Raw genomic sequence first — 14,704 nt, 5'->3', positions numbered from 1 at the left:
CACACACACACACACGCACACACACACACACACACACACACACACACACACACACACACACACACACACACGCACACACACAAGCAAACAAAATAATTGCATAGTGCCACCTGGTATTCTGTGGCAGTGAAAACTGAACCAGTTCTATTCCACTGAACGAAGAAGACGAAGACGAGCAACCCGTGCCTGCCGGAGACGTCCTTCTTCGTGTCTGACCTTTTTGGCAATCGCGTCTCTTTGTACGTTCGTTTGAGCCCCTAGCGCATCACAATTGGTGGAGGTGCTGCAGTACCCTATATGCACCAAACCGCTCCCAGTACAAGAAGCGCCAGCCACATACTGGTGGTTACGCCTGTTCACTGTGCAGCGGAAGGATCCGTGGACTGGACCCTGTGTTCAGACTTCTCCCAGAGAGGTTGACGGCTTCAACTATCCCAGGCAGCAATGTTGCAAGTGACTCCAACCCAGCTGGTATGAAAAGCGCAACGCCAATTCACTATACGCTGTATACAACGAACGCCGCATCCCTTTTATGTTGCTCACCATCTTAGAGTTTCCTCAAATTAGCTAGAGGGGACTCTGGCGCTGCGATCGTTCAGTGACCATGGGAATGATGGGTCACACATTTGCCTAGTCTTCGTACTTGCGGGTGGCGAATCGTACTTGTGGCTTCATTTATTGCTGGCTACGGTTTCGTTTTAAAGAAAACAACGAACCCTTTTGAATTTAGTGACCCGATTTGAAAAGGTAGGCTTCAAAAAATAAGGTGGCGAAGCACAACCACTGAACATTTGCTGATATTTTGTTTCGTGATGAAACAGCTCCAAGTCACATGAACACACATGGAGCCGGAAGCAGGCTAGAAGTACGACGATTAGACAAATGTGTGTACTACTCATCATTACCATGCTAGCTGAAGCGCCGTGCGTTGCAGTTCCCCTAGACACTAGCGCCAGAGTTCCCTCTAGTGTATATTAGAAAACTCTATGCTTCCCATGAGGATATTGAGGATCGGCTTGTCCACTGTGACTTTGTTGCCGCTCTTAACATGTTAGATGACACAGACCGACTCAGACATGTCTACTTCAGTTTGAATGATGGAGCACGTCTTTGGTGCTAAAACTGGGCAGGTGTGTTCACGTCATGGGAGGACTTCAAACTCCAGCTTCTCAAAACGTATGCAAGTCCCGATCGCCGAGAGCGAGCTGAGCGTGAACTTCAGTGCCGTATGCAAATGCCAAATGAAGGTGTAGCATTGTATGTTGAAGACATGACGCGTCTTTTTCGATGAGCCAACCCTCACATGCCGGAAGTGAAGAAGCGATGCCTGATGCGTGGAGTGAAGAAGCAGTTGTTCCGTGGTGTTGTACGCAGACCACCCAAGACTACGTCAAATTATCTTGCTGAAGCCGTCCCAATTGAAAGCACGCTTCGGCAAAGACCCTGGACGAACGAACAAGACAACATTGCCTCCCCTACGGACTTCATGGGTAGTCTTGAGGGCCACGCCGACTTCTTCCATGAGCTCATACGCTCTGTAATCCGCGAAGAACTGCAAAAGATATCAGTACCCTTGACGCCCACTATCAGTTTTTTCTCCGGCATTGTCCGAGACGAAGTTCAGCGAGCACTAGGCGAACCGCCCTGTCAGACAGAACCACTGCCCCGAAATGACTTTCCTCGCATGTCGTATATGCAAACTATGCTCAAGCCAGCACCACCTTTGGCTCCACTTCAACGACGGCCTCTGCCATGCTTCCGGCAGATTAAGCTCTGCGCCAACCTGTACCACAGTTCCCTCCGCTACACACCCCAGCCATGCTTCAGGCAGTGCAAGTAGGCCCGCACTAAAGCGACCGCTGACCAACTCCGCAGAAATCAGCCGTGTGGCGGGTCGCCAACCGACGCCCTCATTGCTTTCACTGTTGCAAACCTGGGCACATCTACCAACAGTGCACTTATCGAAAGCTGAGAAATCGCGGTTTTTCGGATAACTCTCCACCTCTTAGGTTCGGCCAGTGGCCTTCCAAAATTACAGACTACGTTTGCTAGCAGCGCAGATCGACATCTCGGCACCACTCACGTTCTCGATAACCACAATTATTCTCGCCTATTCATCGCACCTATTCGGGCATGGTTCAGGGCCGGTCACCTAGCCTGTGTCGGGAAAATTAGCCACAGGGACCTTCGGGGCAGCTCACAACATATGCGATGACACAGAGAAACTCAGCTATGTCTACTTCTGTTTGAATGACGGGGCACGTCCTTGGTACTAAAACCGGGCAGTTGTGTTCACGTCATGGGAGGACTTTAAACGCCGGCTTCTCAAAACGTATACAAGTCCCGATAACCGAGAGCGAGCTGAGCTTGTACTTCAGTGCCGTATGGAAATGTCAAGTGAAGGCGTAGCGATGTATGTTGAGGACATGACACGTTTCTTTTGATGAGCCGACCCTCACATGCCGGAAGAAGGTGCGATGCCTGATGCGTTGAGTGAAGGAGCCGCTCAGACACGTCATGCTGCAGGCCCCCTATCAATGCGGAATGACGACACCGACAATATATCGACGACGGCATCACCGGGTGATTGGAGAAGAGTTTCCCTAGATATTCATGTTCTGCTAGATGGTCGCAAGGTCAGTGGTTTAGTGGACACTGTTGCGAACTATTTCATGATAAACGAAAAACTGGCCGTCCTTCCGAAGAAAGTAACGACGCCCTGGACCCGAATGCCAATTTGTACAGCTGGCTGGCATATCGTAATGTCATTTGGAATGTCCACGGCAAGTTTGCAAGTCAATGGTTGTACGTTTGTTGCCAGTTGGAGAGCTCTCTACCAGTGTTCTCGAGACCTGATTATTGGCGTGAATTTTCTCAGGAAGCACGGTGCTATAATTGACATTCGACGACGTCTAGTCACGTTCTCGACCACGAACTCCACAACAGCTCATGCAGACCCGAGGCATTCCCGAGTGTCTCTTCGCGTTGTCGGTGACGCTGTCGCGTTACTACCCCATGCAAGTTTGATGGCTCAGGTGGCGTGAGACAGAGTGATGCACGGTGAATCATTCGTGGAAAGCAATCACTCGCTTCTGCTATCTCAGGGTGTCTGCGCAGCGAGAAGCGTTGTTGACATTCGTGATGATCACTGCAGCGTTATTGTCGCAAACCTGATCTACGAGAACCGACACCTTTTCCCTGAAAATGTCGTCGCCTACGCCAACCCAGTCGCCAATGTCACCGAGTCTTTCGCTTCTGAGGCCATCGGCACTGCTGAAGCACCTTTCCGCAGCGTCTACATCAGTCCAACGCTTTCTGAAGCGAACAAACAGTGTTTGAGTGAACTGTTTCTAGACTTCTACACATGTTTTGCATGTTCTTCAGAGATACATCCAACAACAATAATGAAACACCTTATTATTACTTATGACAACGTGCATCATATGGCAGCAGCCTTATTGTGTTTCGCCAGCCGAACGGCACGCGATTTGAACGCGGGTTAAGGAAATGCTTCAAGATGGCGTGACACAGCCTTCAAGCAGCTCCTGGTCGTCACCAGTTGTTCTTTTGGAAAAGAAAGATGGCACGCTTCGTTTTTGTGTCGACTACAAGAGGTTGAACAATGCCACAAAGACAGATGTGTGCCCGTTGCCCAAAGTCAACGATTCTCTGAAAAAAAAAAAGATGTGTACGCGTTGCCCAAAGTTGATGGTTCTCTGGACAAGCTGCGGCGCGCGAAGTATTTTTCGTCCTTCGACTTTAAGAGTGGTTATTGGCAAATAGAGGTCGATGAACATGACCGGGAAGAGACCACTTTATTTATGCCAGATGACCTTTACGAATTCAAAGTGTTTCTTTTCAGCTTCTGTTCCACTCCAGCCACTTTCCAGCGAATGACGGACACTGTCCTGGAAGACCTCAAGCGCAAAAGCTGTCTCGTTTACATCGATGATGTTGTGTTTTCGGAAACGTTTGACGAGCATCTTCGTCACCTTTGTAATGTACTCGAAACAATTCAATCGGTCGATCTCACTCTCAAGTCTGAGAAACATCATCTTGGTCGTGAGCGCCGCTGGTGCTTGGCCTATCTTGATAAGACTGCGGCCGGCGCCGTCTTTCCAGCTCCAACTAACAAAAAACGCTCAGACGATTTCTGGGTCTGTGCGCGTATTACCGAGGCTTTATTGAAAATTCTCCAACATTGCAGTGCCGCTATTACCCTTTACGCGTGATGACAGACCTTTTCTCTGGGCTGACAAACAGCAGACTGCCTTTGGAGAACTGCAGCAACGGCTATGTTACCCTCCCGGGCTTGGCCATTTCTATGAACATGCTGACATAGAAATACGCACTGATGCCCGTAATGATGGTCTTGGAGCTATCAAGATGCAATACAAGGTGAGATTGAACGGGGGGTCTACGCAGGCCGTACACTGTCTCACGCAAAACACAACTATTCCACATCAGAGAAAGAATGTCTCGCAGTCATTAGGGCAACTACAAAGTTTAGACCATATATATTTGGAAGACCATTTAAAGTGGTGACTGATCATCATGCTTTGTGCTGATTGGTCAATCTACAAGACCATTCAGGACGACTTACACGGTGGAGTCTGTGCCTACAGGAGTTTGATGTCACCACCGTGTACTAGTCAGGCAAAAAGCACGATGCCGACACGCTATCACGAGCCCCTCTTCAATCTAACAGAACGGCCGCAGAAGAAGACGGCGCCTTCGTGGCAACTCTCAGCGGGCCGAATCTGATCTCTCATCAACGAAATGACACCGATCTAGGACTGATTATAGATTACTTAGAAGGTGGCACTACGCCAATTCCTCGTCCAATGTCGTGAACGTTGCCATCATTTTGCCTATGAAATGGTGTCTTATACAGAAGGAGCACTGGTGCTGGTCACAGATCTCATCTTATGGTTGTGCCTGAAGCCCTCCGCGATTACCTTTTATTACCTAGCCACAATGAGCTCACATCTTGCCATCTGAGATACCCGAGAACTCTGTATCGGGTGTGACAACTCTGCTACTAGCCTAAAATGGCTGCCTTTTCGAGCGCTACTTGCATGGCTGCTGTGAATGCCAACGCTGCAAGACACCACCCTTGAATCCTGCAGGCCATCCACCACCAATCATTCCACAACGTACACCATTTTATCTACTAAGAATGAACTTCTTAGGGTCGTTTCTTTGTCTTCTTCCCGAAACAAATGGCTAATTGTCACAACCGGTTGCTTGACGCAATTCGCTGAGACGAAAGCACTGCCACGAGGTACCGCGTCGGAAGTTGCCAGTTTTTTATTCATAAAATTGTGCTATGGCGTGGCGCCCCATCGTATGCCATCACTGCCCGAAGGACATCATTCACGGTGAAGCTCTTGAATGATATGTTCAGGCTGAGTTATACAAGCCTTCGAAGACCACAACATATTGCCCTCAGAGCAATGGTTTAACAGATTGGCTAAACAAAACGCTAACCAACATGATCTCTGTGTACGTGGATGTGCACCACAAAATGAAGGATGACCTCCTGCCGTACGTAACAATTGCGTACAACACTACGACACAGGAAGCTACACGCCTCACACCATTTTGGCTCTTTTATGGTTGAGATGTCAGAACTATGCTAGACGCCAAAGTCCCGAATGAGGACGTCGACCAGCTCGATCAATTAGCTCCTTCATCATTGAGTACATTAAGCGAGCTGACGAAGCGCGTGAACTGACCCGTCTGCACATCAAAACGCAACAGTGTGCAGACGCACGGCGGTACAACATCCACCATCGAGAAATGAACCATGAACCTGGTAAGAAAGTTTTGGTTCGCACACCCATTATGCGGTGAGGTATCAGCAAGAAACTGTTGAGGAAGTACTTTGGAGCTTACTAAGTACTCAAACGTGTGACCGAGGTGAACTACGAAGTGGTTCTATACAAAGGGTCGCCATTCTCCCAGAGCATGTTAGCACGCCCAGAGACAGTACACGTCGAGCGCCTAAAGCTCGTGCGCCTAAAGCGTGGTGATGCGAATTTTCTTCGTGTGCCAGTGAATTCTACGTGTGAACCATGAATGCCTTTTATTTCTGATTGCCGACCCCAGAACGCATTTTCTCTCATGTGCTAGTTTGTTTAATGTTTGTTTATGTTGCTTACTTCTACCCACTACTTTGTATGCTTTTTTGAGCATGGGGTCGGTGCTATCTTGGGAGGAGGAGGAGTGCCACCTGGTGTTCTGTGCCAGTGAAAGGCGAATCAGTTCAGTGCCAGTGAACGAAGAAGACGAAGACGAGCAACCCATACATGCCGGATACTTCCTTCTTCGTGTCTGACATTTTTTTTTACAATCACGTCTTCTTGTACGTACGTTCGAGCTCCTAGCACGCGACAAAAAAAAAATCGATGCATAAGGCAACCGTCAAAAACAAACGTGATCATGAGGATTCGAACGTGGAACCTTCAGATGCCCAACTGAACACAATAATCGTTGCGCCATGCCGACATGTGTATTGTTCGCTGTAAAATGACTAGTTAGCTGAATAACCGACCGTTAAACTTCAGTTTTGTATGTCGTGTACTCGAGATAGCGTGTACTCGAGATAGCTACAATTTGCGCATTTATAACAACAACAGCTGCCTGTAACGATTTCCACTACGTTAATGACAACAGCGCTATGTTTTTGTTACAATTCACAACCGTAATCAAAAAATAAAGTGGCCGAAGGAGCAGGTACAGTTTACCGTAGTTACTGTGAAGTTCAAAATTCGTTTCTTGCTCGCTAAAAAGGGTGAAATCTGCACAGGTTCTGTGACGCCTCTAGGCTCATTCGATAGATAAGCCTACAAAATTGATTGAGTATTTTGAAGTTGTTCGCGCAGCGTACAGCTAAGTCGTGCCAGCGCACTGAATCAGCTCTATCGTTAGCAAAAACTACATAAAAGCTTACCCAAAACGTATGCAGTGCGCCGGAAAGATTAAGATATATCAGTTCAGCAAGCATAAAAACTGAGAAGTCTGTGTTCTCGCACAAGAGCCAGAGAAGTGCTAGTAAGTGCAACCAGCGGCTCTCGGTGAGTGTACCCTTGCTGGACGTTCTGTAACCGCGGCGCATCGATGTTTGTCCCTTCTTGCGCGGACACCACACACCATAAAAAAGGCTTTATTTAGGTGCTGTATTCTGATTCTTACTCGTAAGAATTGTGTACTAAAACCTAGAGGCACCGATGACACTTGTACAAACTCGGTTGGTAGGCCTAACGTTTGGTGGAAATGATGGTGGCATAGAATGAAGGGTGGAAGTCACACTCGCTGGGACTCGTCTTGATGCATCTCGATGGTAAAAGTTTGTGAATTTTAGCGTCGCACGAATTTTGTTAACTTAAAAGTACGGTTCAAGTAATTGAGTGTGCAAGAATTGCAAGAGTTACGTTTCTAGCGTGCCGACATCAAATCACCGCTGTATTCTGGTCTACCGTCAAAAGGGGCAAGTTCGAACTAGAGCTCATTCATTTCTCAACAACTGCGTGGCGACGTAACTACTGTTGCTGCTCGCACTGATCCCTCTAGTCTTTTGAACATGACAACAAAGCAGCACATCGTACGCATGTCAACTGTGCATGGCATTCTACCCTCCTCAAAAACTACACGCGTATATCGTACAGAAGTAAGTACGTGCACAAAATGTAAACATTCACGGCCAAATTTTATGCTCCACAAAAGCTGAAGCGTTGTTGACATCGTAGATGTAAAAAAGAAATCACAGCTATGCTGCAACGGCGAAGCAATAAACGCGATAGCAACAAATTCAAAGGTCACGCACACAATCACAAGCAGATAAAAACTCGTCCAGGGTTTCTCATGCACAAATGACGCACAAAATGCACTCCTAGGTACAGATGAACGCAAATAAGCATCTCTGTCGTTACCTTGCTCTGTCTGAAAAGCGCGCCCTTTTAGCAAACGGAGGCTGTGCAACGGTTGCTGTGACCTTTGTGCGCCCGGTAACTACAACAGAATCGTTCTGTCGAAACCTAAAGACTAGCCGAGACGTACGATCTTACCCACTGCAAGATAAGGGCACGCGATCAAGCGTACACCCCCTCATTCTCCACGCAGGTCAAAGTACGCATGAGAGATGAGAGCCGCCGCGCGCTCACTGCGCCATCTTTCTGATAATGCTGAAAACACGATAGCTTCCGCCCCCTCCCTCGAGATGCCCGACAACAGCGGTAAGTGGTAAATATATACAGCTGGCCGTCATCAGCCATTGTGGTCACTACGGCTTCCTCCATATTCAATATTGTTTCCATCATATCCAACAACGATTCCCCCATCCAACACAACTCAGGATTTTCAATAGAGTGGCCACCCCGTATATGTAGGCATGTATCGCACGTACGGAATTGGGTCAAGGGAATCTTTACTTAGCTTTCGCTTGATGAGCTCCAGCGTCAACGTCAGCGACAGTGTAATTGTAAACGCTCGCTGCTTCGCACCCACACGTGCTTCCCTTTAGCGGGAGATGGTCCATGTTTTTGGTAAAGCCACCAGGACGCTTCCGCAAGGCTGCCAAGTTTAGCCAAAAGTCGCTAAATGATGATGATGATAATATTTACCATAGTAGTAAATACAGAGACACCTTTGACGAGTTTTTGCCGTCTTTTCTTTGCCATGGTCGGTGTAAAGTTCATGATAAAATCCCCTTTCAATGTATTCTGCCCGAGAATGTAAAAGCCCGAGCGATGATGACGAATGTGACTGAGGTATACAAAAAATTAGCCTGGTCATTTCTGTCGTTTGATGGGCATATGAGATAACATACTGTGCGTGCGAGGCCTGCCGTCGATTGCTCCTCAATCAGAGAGGAAACGTCCCGGCTGTCTTGGAGCATGAAGACACTCTAAGGGAGGAGGGGTGGTTGTGTCGCTCGAGAAGCAACTGTGAAATTGGATCATGAGGGCATGATCGCTGGTGCACGCGCTATCTTGACAAAAATGAGCAAACGGCTCGTACATCTTTCTGAGTGCTATTACCTCGTATCTTCGCCTCGGGTCGAGAGACAGCGCGAGAAACACTGTTATCTCTAGAACGGTCATATTGCCGTATTCTCTTACGCCAGTGTTTCGTATAGAGTGACGTGAAATCGAATGCAGAAGAGCAGGCTGCATGTATTACGCCATATAGCAACACTGTCTGTAGTTATTGCATCATGGCTTCAGCCTTGCGTAGAAACCGTGACGCTTTTTTTTTGTACACATCTTTGAGACGAGCTCATCGTAGCAGCACGTAATACCTTCCCCAGTAAAAAGACTGTGCATGCAAATACGGGCAACCCAGAGATGAAAAGACAACACAAACGTGAAGACGCGTTTGTGGTGTCCTGATTGCTCTATTGTGTCTACGTTTCACGCTCACTTTTTATTTTCATGCCCACTAATTAGCTCAGCTCTGGGTGATTTCAAGTTTCCCGTGATAATGAGACCTGTCTGTGCAGACCAAGCGGACTTGGTGATTGACGAAGATGAGGTGCAGCGCTCAGCCTACCTGGAGGACAGGCAGCTACTGTACTTGCAGTGTGCAATGGAAGAGCACTGCGTCTCCACTTCCGCCTACGCGCTCAAGGCAGACCCCGGTGAGATGGCGGCTCTCAAAGACGTCAGTCTCACAACACGCTGCCGTAACTCACGCATTTCCCTGGCCCTGCAGTTCTTTGTTGAGGCAATTGATGAGCATTATAGTGTGACCCTGATTGTAAACCCTGCAACCTCAGTTTCATAAATAATATGATATATTTTTTTATAAAAATATAAATTTTAATAAATTAAGTATTACAAAAATATAAATTACATAAATTTATATTTTATATAAATAATGTGATATTGTTATAATATGATGGCCAAGGCAGATCGTTCAACTCGATGCCATACGGCAAGCTTTTTTTTGCAAGTTTCACGAGAGATATCTAATATGCACGCACGCTGAGGAGGTTTGAGCTCACTTCGCCCGCGCCTAAAGCAGCGCTTTAGGAAGACATAGCATTTGTCTACATAGCAACCATGTGCACTTGAGTACACTACAGCCCTGACAAACCTCGAACAGAAAAGACAGCTGGGCATCGAAGGGAAAAGTGTATTTATCAAAAATACCAAATCAAACTGAGACGTGTCCAATAAAGGATCATTGATAGCCTGCCTTCTCAGTGATACAAGGGATTTTTTATTTTTTTGCAGCATAATTTATAGCAAGAAGTGTGCTCGTTTGGTGCAGCCACAAGTACTTTCGGAGTGGGAAAATACTATGTTTGAGCAGCTGTTGGTGTTTCAGGGAGGATTTACGAAATTCGCCATACAATAATTGGAGTTAAAATCATTGTCAAAGCACCTTAGAAGTACTAATATTTATTATCAAATATTTCAACAGATTACAACCAATGCGAATTTAAGGCACACTGATAAAAATGGGGCTGGTTCTCTAAATGTGCTGTGAAAAAAGCTTTATACTTAAACTACTAGCATTTGTGAAAGACATTAAATCATACCGGTAAAGTGGAGCGCCAAAATTTTAAATAACCATGGTCTCATATAACTGTTGCCGAATAAGCAGTATAAAATTGGTTTGCGATAAAATCAATCCTGCCAATTTTCACATTTCACCATACTAGCATGCATATCTAGCTGAAAACAGCTAAATGAGCTCTATGCTTAATGTGTTTGCTAGTTTTTACAGACGATTTTGCCAGAACCTGTCGGTCTCGAGCAACATTGTGCGTTCACCGGAAAATCACCCCTGAAAACTTCTGGTTTAGCGTGTTCTTGCGTATTTTTAGCATTTGTTGTTGGCCGCAGCTGCTTGTGTTCAGATGTGTTGTGTAGATAAAATTATTTCGGTTAAGCGCTGGCAACTCGAGCACAACTGTGTCAAGTCAGGATGGAGTCTACGTGCCTGAATCAATTTTATATACTAATCAAAACGTCGCTTTTTGACCGATGACGACAGAAAGAGCGCCTGCATTGCAGCGATGACGCGAAAAACCTGGATTCCCGCTAAGAGCACATAGGTTTGTTCTGCCCACTCCATCAAAGGCAATGTAAAGCTCAGCGCAGACTAATGACACAGATGCGATATTCTGACGTTAGGCCCCCGTTTACCGGGAGCACACCGGTCGCTGTCCTCTTCCAACAGTGACAAACAAGTGTACTGACGCCTGAAATGGGTAGCAAAACGTCAAAGCTGACACTGAAAAGTCGTCCCGAAGCTGCTATTTTTATAGTTTGAGCGATATCAATGATGTGTACTGTTCTACAATACTTAGGACACAAAGTCATCATCATCATCATCAGCCTGACTACGTCCTCTGCAGGACAAAGGCCTCTCCCATGTTCCGCCAGTTAACCCGGTCCTGTGCTTGCTGCTGCCAATTTATACCCAAAAACTTCTTAATCTCATCTGCCCACCTAACCTTCTGTCTCCCCCTAACCCGCTTCCCTTCTCTGACAATCCAGTTAGTTACCCTTAATGACCAGCGGTTACCCTGTCTACGCGCTACATGCCCGGCCCATGTCCATTTCTTCATCTTGATTTGAGCTATGATATCCTTAACCCCCGTTTGTTCCCTAATCCACTCTGCTCTCTTCTTGTCTCTTAAGGTTACACCTACCATTTTTCTTTCCATTGCTCGCTGCGTCGTCCTCAATTTAAGCTGAACCCTCTTTGTAAGTCTCCAGGTTTCTGCTCCGTAGCTAAGTACCGGCAAGATACAGCTGTTATATACCTTCCTCTTGAGGGATAGTGGCAATCTACCTGTCATAATTTGAGAGTGCTTGCCGAATGTGCTCCACCCCATTCTTATTCTTCTAGCAGCCTTCTAGACTTCTAGACACAAAGTAGCCGCACTTAACATGAATCGCTGCCCAACATGTACGTCGTGGCGTCCACGTTTCATTGTCGTTGCACTTGATTTTTTTAAGTGATGTCGTTGAGTGGGCTCTCATCTGTGCAAGCAAATATGAATCATCGCCTTTTTTGTCACTAATGAACATCGCTGCATTCAAGCTAATTTATATTTTGGTTATGAACATAGACTGTATATTTTGGTAGGTTCGACTTTAAAGTTTGATTCATGAATAGCTTACTCGCGAGTAAACCATAATAGTTCGTGTGACCGTGCAGCCACACGTGAGCTTGGGAGCGTATCCGATCACCGCTGATCTCTTCAAAAAGTGTGGTGTGACACAAACGCAGAAATGAGCGTTTTATCCTGAGGTTGCGTGCTTAGACGAAAACACAAATATGTTCGGGGTTCAACAGGAAGAAGGTTTAAACTTCCAGTCGAAAAGCTGAATTGAACAACTTCGCTATGAATCGAGCGAATTTCTCCTGCATGTCGACGGTGTGGGTGCGCTTTGAAGCCGCGGACAGGGAAAATACAGGTGTGCGCTGCCGATTCTCAGTCTGCGTCTTCAAAGCGCAGCCACATCGTCGGCATGCAGAACCAACTCGCTCAATTAAGTTCAATGACAAACGTTTTCTGCAATTTGTGCATTTTCTGTTTGTATAGGCGCGACCCCTCTCAGAGCAGGCCACACGCAGCAGGGGGCCGCACTCATCGGAACGCCACGACGTATATTTTGCAAGGCGCCCGTCGGCCACGCGAGCCGTGCGCTACGTCGAGCCCCTTCATGTAGCCGCTAGACGTTGCTCCAAACACATATTTGGAAATGCGCGAGAAATTAATAGAGCAGCCAACTCAAACACCTCACGAAAACACCACTGGGACCTTGACAAAGCAGTGCCAGAAGTGCCGCATCGGAAGTCTGCTGGGGTAGGCTGTTCGGTGAGGGCCAGTTAGTTTACAAACACCAAAACCGTCTATAGCATAAATGAGATGAAAGTATATTATGCTGCACCCTTGTATCACACTGGGATTATAGTACACAGCTTCCTTTCTGATGCTTTAGAACTTAAGCGCTGGTTTAACAGTAAAAATTTGTCAGTCTCAGTCTGTCATTGCCATTCGGATCAAGGTTGGAGCGACTACTAACAAAGATTACCGTTTGTCGCAGCAGGGGAAGCATTTCTCTTTTTGGAGAAGTTTGGAGCAATTTGAACAGCACTTCTATTACCGCCTGGTCGACTCTAAATGAATACTAAATGAATATACTAATAAATTATTTTATCCCACTAAATAAATACATGGTAAGGAAGTGCGTTCATGCTAAATTGTGGGTTAATTTTCAGTGACACGTTGCTTTGGAGACGAAATAAGTATTAGAAGACAATTGTAAGATTATGGTTAGCAGTGCAAAAGAATACAAAAAACCAAAAAGGAGCGTGAACGACCAAGTGCTGTCTTTAAACCTACTATTTTTTTAAAGCGCATTCAAGTATAGCAGCAGTAACAATATTTTAACTACGATAGAGAATTCAGTACTCACGCATGAGTGCTGATCTTAGATATTATCAAGGAAAACAATTTCTTGGCGTATGAAGGAGAACGAATCCGGCAATACGCGACTGTCCATGCTTTCTAACGAAGGAGGGCTGAGTGGCGATTTGACGGTGCGCTGCTCGAGATGGTTAATCGAAATTGCCTTGTTGGCAAAAAAAAAAAAAAAAAAAACATGTGAACACCCATAGTTTAATGTGTTCTTGGAGTCGATCACCCAAGCATCTACTTACTGGCACGTCAAGCCTTAGGATTTATTTTCTTGACAATGTGCTTGCTTTAATTGTTTTTTTACGAAACGAATAGGTGTTGGTGTCCCGAGCCTTGCTACCCTACTTGCCTTCCAAAGCACTGTCACAATGCAGGTTGGCTGTACGAGAGTCGGCGACTGCTTCGCTTCACGGTTCGCGTGGCTAACGTGGGCACAGCTGAGTTCATCCCTTTCTTGCCCAAGCACGCCTGGATCTGGCACTCCTGCCATATGTGAGCAGCTTGTTACCCTGTCTCTGTCGCGCTGTTTTAGTCAGCGCCATTGATGCAACTTAATCCTAAATCCAGATGCTAGAGACACGTAGATGTGATAACTGTACTGGCGTTTATTATAAAAAACTACAGGATCAAACGACGCAATCTGGGGGCTTAACCTTTAATTTCTATTGATATTTGATTGTATGTGACTGTTATTCAAGGCTAATTCTTCTTTTTTTCACACACAGCGGCGAGTAGTTTTTTATATGCATATCGTTGTTACTCTTCAGTAATAGTATCTGTGATTTTGCGTCCCAAAATCGCCATATATGATTATCAGAGACGGCGTAGTAGAGTGTTACGGAAGTTTCGACTACATTCGGTTCTTTAACGTGCACTGTTAACACACAGTGCACGGGTGTTTACCACTTCGCCTCCATCGAAATGTGACCGCCACTGCTACAATTGAACCCGGCACCTTTGTTTGGATAGACGGCGTATCAACACCTCTCTGCATTTCGCTTAGTTGTGCGCATATCGCGGCCTTGCCAAACATATTGACTACACTGACGCCAAAAGGAAAGTTTATGTAGCTCTACGTAACCTCGCACGCTAAAGCACATACGTCAGTTGTAAGAAATAGTGCACGTGACGCTGTGTCCCGTTGCCTTTCTTCTCTCGTATAGCCGTGCTTTTTTTACAGTGAAACGATAATACGCATAGCATAAGTAGAGACTGTCGACATATACCCGGGGGACGGAAACTCCCTATACTTCCCATGTA

General features: G+C 46.3%; 1 protein-coding gene across 1 annotated transcript in view; it reads left to right on the top strand.

Annotated features, from left to right (window-relative positions):
* LOC119161034 (lysyl oxidase homolog 2) overlaps positions 1 to 14,704 on the top strand; it is a 76,103-nt gene that overhangs the window by 49,889 nt on the left and 11,510 nt on the right. Inside the window, exons 6-7 of the mRNA XM_037413355.2 lie at positions 9,503 to 9,640; positions 13,819 to 13,936. Coding sequence (XP_037269252.2) covers positions 9,503 to 9,640; positions 13,819 to 13,936 — 256 coding nt within the window. The remainder of the gene's footprint in view (positions 1 to 9,502; positions 9,641 to 13,818; positions 13,937 to 14,704) is intronic.

This window comes from Rhipicephalus microplus, chromosome X, assembly GCF_043290135.1.
Source record: "Rhipicephalus microplus isolate Deutch F79 chromosome X, USDA_Rmic, whole genome shotgun sequence".
Classification (NCBI taxonomy): domain Eukaryota; kingdom Metazoa; phylum Arthropoda; class Arachnida; order Ixodida; family Ixodidae; genus Rhipicephalus; species Rhipicephalus microplus.
The sequence above is the reverse complement of the archived record's forward strand: the minus strand, read 5'-3'. Positions and strand labels throughout refer to the sequence as shown.